The following is a 14,533-nucleotide window of genomic DNA, read 5'->3' as shown; positions in this document are numbered from 1 at the left end:
ATTGCGAACAAATGACCAACATTCATCCAAGAGTAAATTAAAGGCTCAGTACATGCAACTTAGTCTCATAAGTTTGTCATCACAATGTGACGCTTGTAAACATTTTAAAGAATGAATTACTTTTACTTTGAAATGATGACAATTTCTGGCGGAAATGATGAGGAATCTTCAATGATGTCACGGACAAATTTCGAATCCCTGTCCTGTAAAATAATAGATTTGCTCCAAAAGGAAGTGATAGTGAATCGGTTGTTCTTCTTGATCCTCTAGGAGAGGGAAAATGTTTTTTTACTCTCCCTCGAGTCCACAACCTTTCAACTTGCAGTGCTGGAAAGAATCTGTACTTAGTTAAGTGTTCTGTTTCAGAGACGTTCGACTATCCACCACTACATTTCAAAGCAAATCTATACTTTTCATTCTACCACATACAGCACAGTTAGCTTCTTTAGTTGAAGAAATAAATAAAAACAACAGCATTTATATTTATACAGGTACTCCTCACTTAAGGACCAAGTTCCGTTCCTACAATCAGGTCATTAAGCGAATTGGTTGCTAAGTGAGGACTCGCATTATTTCATGGTAAGGGGGCGTGGCGATTGTGAACGCTAGTGTAGTGAATACTGACAGACTGCGGGAACAAGACTGAGACTGAGAAAGGTGACGCAAGATGAGATGCTGAAGCTGAGAGGCTGCCCATGCCGCGGTATTGTATGCAGTGTACAATACCGACTGGTCAGAGAGCTGGTTCTTCCAAAGTGTCGTTAAACAGGTAGGTCGTTAAGTAAGGAGTATCTGTATATATATAGAGTTGTAAATGACTATGTCACCTGATTGACATCCAAGACGGTGCCTCGTACAGTTGCCTCGGTGTGTCGGTGTGCGTTGCCCACCGCAAGCCAACGTGCAGGACGCACAGCACATGCTCACCGACCAGATACGGTGTGTGGAACAGACAAACCCCGACTCCCTTTTTATTGTCCAAGGCGACATTAACAAAAGGAAACCTCAGCCATGTACTTCCCAAATATAGACAGTTTATTAAATGCCCCACCAGAGAAGAGAATACTTCGGACCACTGCTGCACCACAGTAAGCAGTGCCTATCACGTCATCCACCGAGCAGCACTGGGACACTCTGACCACGTCATGGTCCACCTGGTTCCTGCATACAGGCAGAAATTAAATCTTCCTAAACCTGTGGTGAGGAAATATAAGAAGTGGACCAGTGAAGCTGTGGAGGATCTTCAGGCATGCTTGGACTGCACAGACTGGGACATATTCAGGACTGTTACCAATAGTCTGGATGAGTACACAGAGGCTGTGACATCATACATCAGCTTCTGTGAGGAGAGCTGTGAACCATCACGTACCAGGGTTAGTTATAACACACAGCTTTGTTTGTCACACAGCTAAACTCAGACAGCTAAGGCTAGAGAAGGAAGAGGAGTTTAGGATTGGGAGACATGTTTAAAGTACAGGTTTAGCAAAGAGTTGCGAGTTGCTAAACGACTGTACTCAAAGAGACTCCAACTCTAGTTTTCCGCCAATGACTCTGCCTCTGTCTGGAAAGGGTTCAGGCAAACCACAAACCTCAATGCAGAAACACCTCAGTCCTTGAACAACTTCACGCCTGGCCAACGACCTGAACAACTTCTACTGTCGCTTTGAAAGGCAATAGGACAGTCCTGACACCATCCCCCGTGACACCTTCCATCAGCCCCAGCCTTCCAGCTCCACATCCCCCACCACAGCAGGAGACTGGACCTCTTCACACCTACTCAACCTACGCCAGGATCCTGTTTGTGGATTTCAGCTCCGCCTTTAACACAATCATCTTGGCTCTTCTGCAGGACAAGCTCTCCCAGCTGAGCATGCATGACTCCACCTGCAGGCGGATCACGGACTTCCTGTCTGACAATAAGCAGCAGGTGAAGCTGGGAAAACACTTCTCTGACTCCTGGACCTTCAGCACCGGTTCCCCTCAAGGCTGCATTTTCTCCTCTGCTCTTCTCCCTGTACGCCAATAGCTGCACCTCCAGCCATCACCTCCAGCTGTCAAGCTCCTGAAATTTACGGACGACACCACCCTCATTGGGCTCATCTCTGGTGGGGATAAGTCCGCCTACAGGTGGGATCTTGACCATCTGGTGACTTGGTGTAGCCAGAACGACCTGGAGCTCAACACTGTAAAGACAGTGGAGATGGCTGTGGGCTTCAGGAAGAACGCTGCCCCACTCACCCCCATCACCCTGTGTGACAACCCAGTTGAATCTGTGGAGTCCTGCCGCTTCCTGGGAACCATCATCTCCCAGGACCTCAAGTGGGAGCTGAACATCAGCTCCATCATCAAGAAAGCCCAGCAGAGGACGTACTTCCTGCAACAGCTGAGGAAGTTCAACCTGCCAGAGACGATGATGGTGGACTTCTACACCTCCATCATTGAGTCCGTTCTCACCTCCTCCATCACCATCTGGTATGCTGCTGCAACCACCAAGGACAAGGGCAGACTGCAGCGTGTCATTCGCTCTGTTGCGAAAGTGATTCGCTGCAATCTGCCATCTCTCCAGGACCTGTACGCCTCCAGGATCCTGAGGCGTCCAGGTAAGATTGTGGCGACTCTTTCCACCCCGGACACAAACTGTTTGAAACGCTTCTCTCTGGCAGGAGGCTGCTGTCCAACAAGGCCAAAACCTCTCGCCACAAGAACGGTTTCTTCCCCTCTACAACTGGCAACTTCATACAAAAAGACAAAGTGAGTAAGACAGAGCTTCCGCATCTGAATGTCTTCTATAGTGGAAAATAAATAATCCTGCCATGTGGGAAGTGATGCAGTCTACACGTTTTTGAAGATGGTTAAAAGTTCAGAGGGTCTTGCTCTGGTAGCTTGAAATTCAAAAGGAAATATAACAATCAGTTTTCAAATTCACGGAGAGTTATCGGCGCAATTTGCCTGCCTGGAAGAAATTTAAGTTGATCACAGACGTCAACAGATGTTGAAGACAATGAGCATATTCTTTTGGGAATTGCAGGAATGTCAATTAAACAAATTGGTTCAACCGATCAAGACCAACAAACTCAAGTTGCTGAAAATGTGTTGGGTTCAATAAATTTGTAAAAGGATGTTTTGTTGAATATCGAGCACAAAGTTTTTTCCTGTATCATCATCATCATTGATATCCTTTTTTAAACCCACACAGAAGTTGCGCATGGAAGCCCAAAGTACCACAGGCCAAGTTAAGCACTAAAATAACCCTAGTTCTATTTCATTCCTACTGACCGTCAGAGATGGTGCCATTAGCCACTGGATCTTTTCCATCTCGCGTCTATGCAGGTCAAGGGTGCATACCAAAGTCACTTGTTTTCTTCGGATGACACAAGGCCACCATCCTAATATAAACCACCGTCATCATGGATGACGGGGGATTTGTATCTTCGCATCTTCTCATCTTGTCGCGATACGCTTGAAAGCTAAGTGGGTTCGGGAATTATTAAAAAAAGGCATTTAAACTTCTTCCTTTTCTTTCGGCTGCTCCCGTTAGGGGTTGGCACAGCACATCATCTGCCTCCAATACCTTGTTTATACTTACTGGTGTGTTTCTCTGCGGGTAGCCCTGTAACTTTGATTGGAGCCACTGGTATTTGTCCTCCAGAGGCTTTGGTACGCTTTTTCCAGTATTTTGGACTGTCAAGCAAGGTTTTTATTTTCTTGGCTGACAGTATCCACAACACAGCTACAGTAAATGGTAAGTAGAGCAACATGTTACTGATGCTCGTGCTTGATTATATATATATACACCAATCAGCCACAACATTAAAACCACTGACAGTTGAATTGAATAACATTAGTCATCTCGTCTCAATGGCACCTGTCAAGGGGTGGGATACATTAGGCTGCAAGTGAACAGTCAGTTCTTAAAGTTGATGTGTAAGCAGGAAAAATAGGCAAGCATAAGGACTGTGTGACTTGCTAGAACTCAAGGCACATTACCTGGCTTAAAAACATTTAGGGAAAAGGCATGCATGCAGGCATGTTCTTGTACGAACAGACAGCACCTCCACCATCTATCAGATCAACCACCAGGAGGGGTCTCCGGTCAGCAGGAGCTTTGCAGATGGCGCAGCAGCTTCACACCTGGGCTTTAACCAGTCTTCTGAGCCTCAGAGCCATGCATTTGCCGGGCAGATGCAATTACGTGGCAGACTTTTTGTCCCGCCAGAACTCCCCCAAGGGAGGTAGAGCAACCACAAACTCCTGCTGGTGGATCCAAACCGGTCAGGAAGATCACGGTCTCCTGTGCTTCTCAGACTCCTCAATGGCGAGAAGTGGCCCCTTCCGAGGAGGAAGGATCTCACAGCTGGAAGATCAAATATGGCACCAGACTCCAGGTTGCCTGCATCTTTTGGCCTCGCCTCTGAGAACCCAGACCCACTATTGACGTTATGTGATCAGGCAGCTGTTCAGACCATATTTAACTCTCAGGCATCCTCCCCCATTCACTGTATGTCAAAAGGTGGAAAGTATTTGCCGCTTGGTGTGAAAACCACAGTGAAATCCCTGAGCGATGTTTGGTAGCAGTAATACTGCGGTTCCTGCAGCCTCTACTGGAAGCCAATAAATTTGCCTCCACCATTAAGGCTAATGCAGCATTTATTTCAGCAAATCACACCAAGGCGGATAACAAGACGGTCGGTTCACATACTCCCACTTCCTCAGAAGGGTCAGGTGGCAGAGACAGCCTCGAGTCACACAAGTTACCCCTGTGGGATTTTCCATTGGTTTTGGAAGCCCTGTACCAGCCCAAATTTGAGCCCACGGAGGAGGCCGAGTTCAAATGACCATCTATTAAGACAGCGTTCCTCCTGGCCATTGCATCAGCGAGACGAGTGGGGGAGCTGCATGCCCTATCAGTAAGTCCAAGATGCATGCACTGGAACATATTGTGTGCTATCACCGGGTGCGTTGCATTACATTTCACTGCATATATGTATGGAAGTATGTATATGTATGTGACAAATAAAAATCTTGAATCTTGAATCTTGAATCTTGAACTGATAGCTCAGGGGTCATGCTGTGGCCAAACCCCTCATTCCTCCCAAAATGGTTGTCTCCCCTTCATGTGGATCAGAGCATTGGGCCTACATCCTACAGGTCCAGGAGGGTATGGGAAATGAGAGGAAGGAGCGACTGTGTCCAGTGTGTGCACTCAAGGCCTACATGGGTGCAATGGCAAGCCTTCGCATTTGTCGTCTGATAATTTGTATGTTTGTCAAGGCGGATGCAGTTATGGGAGAGTCCTGTCAAAACAGAGACTGTCCCAATGGATTGTCAAGGCTATTATGCATACATACATACAGGTCTAAGAGCTGACCTATACCTGGATGGATTAACATACATTCTACCTGGATCGTGTCCACCTCATGGGCTAGCATAATAGGGGTACAGTTGGGAGACATTGTGCTACAGCAACCTGGCCTTTGCCATGTACCTTTGCCCACTTCGACAGGGTCAATGTGGCGGTTCCTGATGATGTTGCAGCAGCAGCCCTCCCAACATCGTTGTAGTAATGAGATGGTGGGTTCCTCGTGACCATGTTGGTACAAGCCATCAAGTGCCTAAAGGCACCGCCTCTGAAGGTTAATAGGAATAAAACACAATAAGAGTTACACATGTAACTACGGTTCTAGGAATTCCGGATGACCGTCAAGAGTTTCCCGTCACCCTGAATCTTGGCGAGAAGATTCGGAAGGGGGATCCTCTGCGATGACTGGGGCTAAAATAGGGGGGTGGTCCTGCGTCATCCGAGGACAACAGGTGACTTTTGTTGGTATATAAACTTGACCTGTATAGACGCGAGATGGAGAGAAGATCCAGTGCCGAAAGGCACCATCTCTGACGGTCATCTGGGATTCATAGAACCATAGTTACATGCGTAACTCTCGTTCTCGGTCTAAACAAAACCCAAAAACCTATTGCGTGAAGTGTATTTGACAAACCCCAAGAACAATGCTAGCATTAATACAGATAATACTTTAACGGTTTAATTTGGTTTTGGACAGAGGAACATGAATGCACATGTCCCTGCCAGGGTGATTGCCATGTCAGGTGGACAAGTTGCCTGTTAGAATTTAGATATTAGAATTTAGAAATGCATTCATTGCATTTAAATATATGGTGATGTGAAGTATCGCCTCAAACTGAAACTTTGGCTCTTTCAAACAAAAATCCTTTATACCATGAGTAATTTAATATCTGTTTTAGAGGTATATTGACAGCCGAGTTGTGTGTCACATTGTGACAAAGACAGGACAATTCAACTACACAACAATTCAATTGCAGATCATATCATTCATCGCCATCTAAATAAACAAACCTAAATAACCAAAATAAACTTAGTATAGTAGTGCTCTACTTAGGAAAAGTGATTTTTTTTTTATGGTAAAGCAGAGTCCAATAATGGGTACGATGACATTATCATTGATAATGAATGAAATGATAATGTCTTACAAGCACTCTTACATATAGACACTGGCCAGGGTTGTGCCCCATTCATAACAGATGAGGCAAAAAATAGGAATACTTTACTTGAAATGAATGATTTCACAAAATTATATTTGTTTTTATTCCAGCAGCAAAATATTATGCAATACTGTTGTGTGCCTGAGTAGAATTTCAAACTGAAACTACTTCAGGAGACTAAGGATGGCCAATACAATACCATCGTGTTTGGGAAAATTTACAATTATGGTACGAAATTATTATATTTTATTATTGTTTATTTTTATTGATTATTGTAAATTGATATGTTTATTTGTATATTTCACATTTTTTATCTTATTCTTGAGGGTTATTGTATATTACTAATTTCTCGGCAAATTCTTAGGTTTATTGCATATTGCCATTTAATTTTTTCACTATTATTTTGGCCAGTTTTGAAGTGAGCTGCTGTGACACTGAAATTTCTCTCCGGGGATGTATAGTATCTATCTATCTATCTATCCATCCATCCATCCATCCATCTATAGCTAGGGCCACATTACCTGATGTTTCAATCATGAATGACAATAAAAAGATTGAGCAGCGCACTTTTTATGAGTGACATTTTCAGACTTTCAGTCTCTTCTGCACACACTTAAAAATTGCTGTCTTTGAGGAGCACAAATCTAAAGATGGAGAAAAGAGCAGGGTTTTTTGGTACTCCCGCAAGAAAATACATCCCGCGAGAGGCAAAATATCTTGTGACATTTTGACACCAAAATAAACATGGATGCCATACAGCTCGCCACTGTTGTTGTTTGTGTTCAAGTTCAAGTTAAAGTTCAAGTGTGCAGCAAACTTGCAGCGCTGACGTTATATATTAAGTAGACATTCATATATAATGTCTTGCCCAATTGTCGAAAATTGCCGTTCTGATTTGATGCTTTGTGGCGCACACGCCAAAGGATTTTGGAAAGACTAGCCCCGATAAAATCAAACATGTTTGACTGAATCGTCACCTTGTCGATTGGGATCATATTGAGACAGATTTGAGTCTCAATATCGCGTACACACATATCGATGATAGCTACGATTCTACAGCACGACTACCCTGGACTACCACCACAATCTCAAATCGTTCTTAAATCGGCCATGAAAATCACGTTATGTGGCCCTAGATTAAACCTAGACCGAGCAGATGGCCGGATGTGGAAATGGGCTTTTGTTCTCACCATATTCCTCCCTCTCTCTCTCTCTCTCTCTCTCTCTCTCTCTCAATCGGTCGCCGCTACTGTCCATCATTCCACACCTCTTCTTTCTCTGTCGGCCTCATGGTCTCTAATCTACAGTACTGGGGGGGATCACTGCAGCACCTCCCTGCAAATCTGCTCTTGCTGCTGTCGTTGTTACAATGTCAGGCGTCCACTGGCTAGAAGCCTTGCGATTAAACAATGTTAATGAGGGCCTGCCCTGCTTTGCAATTATAAGCCACTGGCCCGTAACGCGATGAGAAATTTCACCACCACCACAACCCATCTACCCCTTGCCTTGTTAATCTAACCAAGGTACTCCACAAAGTTGAGACCTGATTATCATTCAAGGAAGAGGAATGGGTACATTATTCAAGCAAATCAGTGGTGGCAATCATGCAAATTGCAAGATTTTCATTTTTTGTGCACAGGCTGGTTGAAAACAATGAGTAATAGACAAAAGTATAGCTCTCTCATTTCTCTTTTATTACTCTCTTCGACCCAGAACAGAACGGAGGGGATGGTGAAGTTACCTGTATCTCTTTAGATGTAACTTAACAATGGCGATGCTTCACCAAGTAAACACACCAATGCCAAACAGAAATAAAAAACGCAACATTCAAATACATTTTTATGAACACAAAATTATCACCCTTTTGGCAGTGAGATTTGTCAACTTCGAACTGCTGGAAAGCAACGGTTATTGTCAATACACTTAGGCTGTGTGTGTGTTTGTTCATGTGGTAAACAGCTGCGGTTTGACCTTTATGTCAAGGTCAGGTTCCTAATCACCAACTACAACATTTGTTGTCAGGTAACAATAGGCCGTCAGAAATGCTACGTCCAGCACAAAATGTTCCAGACCAGTTGAGAGAGACAGACCGAGAGAGAGCCATCGATTGAGAAAGTAGGAATAAGTATAAGTGCTTACTTGCCTTGCAGTAAATCAGGTGAAAGGGGTGAAAAAAAAAGGGATACGACCCGGCACCACAGGCTTCCTGTTGACCAGGGCGAAAGACAGCTCTGTCCGCAGGAACACAGCCGAGGCCTTGATGACGTGCTGTCCGAAGCGCAGGGTCGACATGTCCGAAGAGCTGAAGGGAAAAAAAAAGGCCTAGAGGAGAGAGAGAGAGAAAGTTAGCGAGAGAGGTAGACGACGAAGAGTCGGCAGGCAGTCAATAACATCAGACAAAACAAGCTTACCCCCGCTAATAACCACACGGGTGAGACAACCTCCTATCCAGGAAGTGCTGCTGGAGATGAGAAGGGCACACATGGATGTTTGAGGGGGAAAAAATGAATAAATAGCACATCCTTTGTATCATTTTAACTCATAAAATAAGCATAAATGGCATTCATAAAAACATACACCCTAGATTTACAAACCCCAATTCCAATGAAGTTAGGATGTTGTGTAAAATGTAAATAAAAACAGAATACAATGATTCGCAAATCCTTTTCAAACTATATTCAATTGAATACACTACAAAGACAAGATATTTAATGTTCAAACCGATAACCTTTATTGTTTTTTGCAAATATTAACTCATTTTGAATTTGATGCCTGCAACACGTTCCAAAAAAGCTGGGACAGGGGCAACAAGACTGGGAAAGTTGAGGAATGCTCAGAAATCAGGTGGAATTGTTCCCATTCTTGCTTGATGTACGACTTCAGTTGCTCAGCAGTCCGGGGTCTCCGTTGTCGTATTTTGCGCTTCATAATGTGCCACACATTTTCAAGTCTAGTACCCGTACTCTTTTACTACGAAGCCACGCTGTTGTAACACATGCAGAATGTGGCTTGGCAGTGTCTTACTGAAATAAGCAGGGATGTCCCTGAAAAAGACACTGCTTCGATGGCAGTATTTGTTGCCTGTATGTACCTTTCAGCTTTAATAGTGCCTTCATAGATGTGCAGGTTACCCATGCCATGGGCACGCCCACACCCCCATACCATCACAGATGCTGGCTTTTGATGCTGGCGTGTCTGGAGGACACGACGTCCATGATTTCCAAAAACAATTGGAAATGTGGACTCGTCAGACTACAGCACACTTACACTTTGCGTCAGTCCATCTCAGATGAGCTCGGGTATTGTTGCTATATGGCTTTCGCTTTGCATGGTAGAGTTTTAACTTGCACTGTGTTAACTGACAATGGTTTTCCGAAGTGTTCCTGAGCCCACGTGGTAATATCCTTTACAGAATGATGCGGGTTTTTAATGCAGTGCTGCCTGAGGAATCAAAGGTCACAGGCATTCAATGTTGGTTTTCGGCCTTGCCGCTTACGTGCAGAGATTTATCCAGATTCTCTGAATCTTTTGATGATATTATGGACTGTAGATGATGAAATCCCTAAATTCCTTGCAATTGTACGTTGAGAAAGTTTGTTCTTAAACTTTTGGACTATTTGCTCACGCAGTTTTTCACAAAGTGGTGAACCTCCCGCCATCCTTGCTTGTGAACGACTGAGCCATTCGGGGATGCTCCTTTTATACCCAATCATGACACTCACCTGTTTCAAATTAACCTGTTCGCCTGTGGAATGTGCCAAACAGGTGTTTTTTGAGCATTCCTCAACTTTCCCATTCTTTTGTTGCTCCTGTCCCAGCTTTTTTGGAACGTGTTGCAGGCATCAAATTCAAAATTAGTTAATATTTGCAAAAAAACAATAAAGTTGACCAGTTTGAACATTACATATATCGTCTTTGTAGTGTATTCAATTGAATATAGGTTGAAAGGATTTGCAAATCATTGTATTCTGTTAATATTTATGTTTTACACCACAGCCCAACTTCATTGGAATTATGGTTTGTAATATTTAGTAGCAAATAAAATATAGAAATACAAAATACCCCTAAATTGTACCCCTAATAGCAGTACCACTCTTCTTTTACAAACTACTCCTGGTGCCTTCTCTTCTCCGCTGTTTTAAGATCCCTCCGCAGCTGTTCAATGGGATTTAGATAAAGACTCATTGCTGGCCACTTCAGAACAGTCCAGCATTTTATTTTGAACCATTTCTGCATGCTTTTTGTGCCTTGTTTGGGGTTAACATTGCGCTCCAAAATGCCATGGCAATCCTCCAATTTAATTATGCCATTCACAGATTCCAGGCACCCAGTAGCTGGGTGGGACTGTAAACAAAGCCTGTCAGGCAATTGGACTGTCCCTTCTTTGACACTTCAGTCACTTCACTTCAAGTAAAAAATACTCATATCCACAGCCTTTATTGCACTAGAGAGTCCTCTGTTGACACACCTTGCATGGGAGGTTTGAGCAATTTCATAATTTGACCAAAAGTATGGTTTCGATAGCCTAAGTGATGGAAGTCAATGGAGTGAGAAAAAGGAAAATTCTTCCCACAAAGACCACAAAAACTCTCTGTAGGAACACAGAGTGAAATGTATCTATTAAACTGTAAAAAATGTGGCACGGTGGCACAGTGCATTGCACTGCTGCCTCACAGCAAGAAGGTCCTGGGTTGGATTCCCGCCTGGGGCGCTGTTGGCACCGTGCTCCGGCGGTTTATCCCCCAAATAGGAGCCTTTCTGTGTGGAGTTTACATGTTCTCCCCGTGCTCACATGGGGTTTCCTCCACCTCACGTCAGTAAGGACCCCCCTCAAAAACATGCACCATCATCGTCTGACCAGCGATGGACATTTATCACCTGGTCCCCGGGCGAGTCCACGTATGCTGCCCACTGCTCCTGGCTGTGCCCCCAGAGGAAGGACAAGCCAGGATGGGTCAAAAGCAGAGAATCCATTTCACCGGCCACCATCAAAGCATGTGCGTGTGTGTGTGTGCAAGCATGTGTTGTATAGTAGTAGTGTGGTGTGTTGCGTGATAAATAAAGTCTGTTTCTTTAAAACCTATTGCTGTTGCCAATTGCTGTAAGCAGTGACTAAAAATAATGTCCCAGAGAGCTATGTTATTCGAAAACGTTCCTGCAAACAACCTTCCAGCGACATATCAGAGCACTCCTTTAGAGGATCGAGGTCTACAATGTTGATATTAATGTGCTAAGATAAAATAAGTTAAAAAGTAGACATTGAAATTAATCTGAAAAGGAAAGGAACAATCTAATCTTGAATACATTTTGCAGTTGAAAGAATCACATCTGGAAAGCACTTTGAAATTAAAGGAAATATTTTTGTTTCTGATACGAAACCTCCCCCCCTCGCCTTCTAAATGCCACAAATTTGTAGCACCGGGAAGTTATGATCCCGCTGATTGGACGGAAATAATGATGATGATCGGGGAAAAAGATACCGAAGACGTTTGGTTCAGTGAAGCAGATCATTTGGTCCCCATATATACACACACACCCTTTTTTAATAATGTCATACTGAAGGAAGGAAGGAAAGGAAAAAAAAAAAAAAAATTGTCATTGTGTGTCAACGCTTCTCTGTCTGTAGGTAGAAAAGATGTCTACTCATCTGAATGCGTTGAAAGAAAAACACGATGTCAGGACCTGATGAGCGCCCCAGTCATCCGTCAAATGACTGACACCGTGATGGGGAGAACCAGTCTAGTTTGTGTGTCCATCACTAGCTCTTTTTTTTTACATACATTTGACTTATTTTAGGACTTTTAGAAACAAACCACAATAAATTTCTGCATTGAGAAGTACATCACCAGGATTTGAGCTCTTATATAATAATGTCAGGAGATTTGTTCACCATATAACCATCGCAAGCTATTTATCTTATGACTTCTGCCCACGAAATTGAATTCCCATGTTAAATGTTGAGTAAGATCACCGAAGACATTTTTAATATAATGGCCTCAAATATTCCCTAAAATTAAATTATGTTCCAATGGGAAACATTGTAAAAAATAAACAAGTAATATATTTGACAGCACAGGTTCTGCACGTGCTTCCCAGTGCTCCACAAAAGAGTTCCGTTAAGAAGTCCAAAGCAGCCGCAAACCCGAAAACACCAAGTGAATCAGTGGGTTTTCTTTATGATACAAACAATATGTGGGACGATGAGCCAATTAGTCTTTTTGTCCGCCATCTTTAATGTTCCAGTTTTACCCATCAAGAGCTGATGTCTGATAATAAGCAACAAGGTTAAATTGTCACCCACTCGTAACTTTATGAAAAAGATGCAAAGCTTGGTATAAAAAGTAAACAGAACTTTGTAACTTTATAAATATATATATATATATAGCTGTTTGTCATTAGCTGCTCCAATGCTCCATACAAGTGCACAGCTTAGAGGCTGGTAATTGAAATTCAAAAATCTATGGAGCACAACAAATGACTTGGGAGTCCTGGCGCACACACACGCACACACACGCACACACACACACCCACACCCCCCCACACACACACACACACACACACACACACACACACACACACACACACAAACAAATCCTTCCATAAGTACGTTGTACGTGCATCCGTCAAGAGGTTTGGGGTCGGCCATTAAACTGGCGTGCTGCCAAAGCTAATTTCCATTTGAGTTAATTACACCTAATGGTTATGAGAATTACGAAACACACCATCTTCTCTCTTTTTTTGCTTTTTTCCCCTCGTTGTTTTGGGAAATGTGTGCTTGACATATAATGGGGTTAAATGACACATAAGGATTACAAGGCTGTGCCGCTCTGCAGGCTTGGGGGCCACTGGAGATTATCTCCACTGGCTTGGGGCTGCGGAGAAAATCACACCTCCGTACCATTTCCGCTCTTCCCGTCTCTCTCTTCTCTCGTACTGAGCCGACCCCCCATCCACCTCGGCTGCTCGGCAACGTCACACACTTACCCATATGAGGAGAAAGAGGGCTGGAAGTGAGGATGGGTAGCGTGTGGAGGGAGAAGGAGGGTGAGAGAAAGGTGAAGACAGAGAGGAAAGAGAGGCAATTGGCCCTGGGCACGCACGCACACACACATGCCCTCAAAGTCACACACACACACACACACACACACACACACACACACACACACACACACACACCAGCTGTCTCTCCCACATTAGCATTCAAACTGGACCCCAACAATTCCACAATTAAGAATGAGAATGTTGCAATTAGTTAATTACACACTTAGATGACACAATTAGCTGTGAGACAGATTTTTTGTTTGTTGTGTGGGTTTTTTTACACTGTTTGTGCTCGAGTAACCCATCTAAAAAAAGAGGGTGTAAAAAAAATACATACATAATATACATATATATAATTTCTTATTATTTCTGGCATTTTGTGTCCTGTGTTTGGCCATGGTCATTTGGTAGGGTGGGTGGAGAGTGAGCGGCGTAGGAGTTTGTAGAGGGTGCCACAGTGTATGCCAACATGTGAGAAACACCATGTCTCACAATCTCAGTACAGGTACTAAAAATTACCAGAGTTTTCCTTTAAGGAGCAGTAAGCAGTCGTAGTTCATTGGCTGGGGAAGAACTACAGTTGTGGAGACCGATGCCTTACTCAAGGGCAAAGTATGCAATATTTTTTTTCGTGAAAGCATGTCTTTCGGTGTTTAAGGTGGGGTGGAAACCCATGCCAACTCCACAATGAAATGAGGCTTGTAAAGATGGGCTGTGAGCTGCCGGGCGCAGCACACTGGCTATTGGATGTTTATCGTTAACCTTACACATGTCGGGGTGAGTGGGTGGAGGCTTAATGGTGGGTAATCTCAGCTACATGGGAGAGAATGTGGTTAGCTGGGAAAATAAACGTCAACCTCCACTACGCACATGCCCCAATAACATACACCACGCCCCACAGAAAAAGAACCACACAGTCTTTAATACCTCTGCTGCATCCCCATCCACTTTGACAGCAACACCCTTCTTGGGGAGG

At 43.7% G+C, this 14,533-nt stretch overlaps 1 protein-coding gene across 4 annotated transcripts in view; it reads right to left on the bottom strand.

Annotated features, from left to right (window-relative positions):
* The window catches only part of fhit (fragile histidine triad diadenosine triphosphatase), a 456,691-nt gene that overhangs the window by 301,906 nt on the left and 140,252 nt on the right, over nt 1-14,533 (bottom strand). For 2 of the 4 annotated variants that reach the window (XM_080000300.1, XM_080000301.1), the window contains 2 exons: nt 8,928-8,977; nt 8,703-8,838 (listed from right to left, as the gene is read on the bottom strand). In XM_080000300.1, coding sequence (XP_079856426.1) covers nt 8,703-8,808 — 106 coding nt within the window. In that variant the 5' untranslated portion in view covers nt 8,809-8,838; nt 8,928-8,977. The remainder of the gene's footprint in view (nt 1-8,702; nt 8,839-8,927; nt 8,978-14,533) is intronic. The other 2 variants (XM_080000299.1, XM_080000298.1) reach the window with 1 other exon arrangement.

This window comes from Zeus faber, assembly GCF_960531495.2.
Source record: "Zeus faber genome assembly, chromosome: 5".
Taxonomy (NCBI): Eukaryota; Metazoa; Chordata; class Actinopteri; order Zeiformes; family Zeidae; genus Zeus; species Zeus faber.
This window is presented reverse-complemented; position numbering and strand designations above follow the sequence as displayed.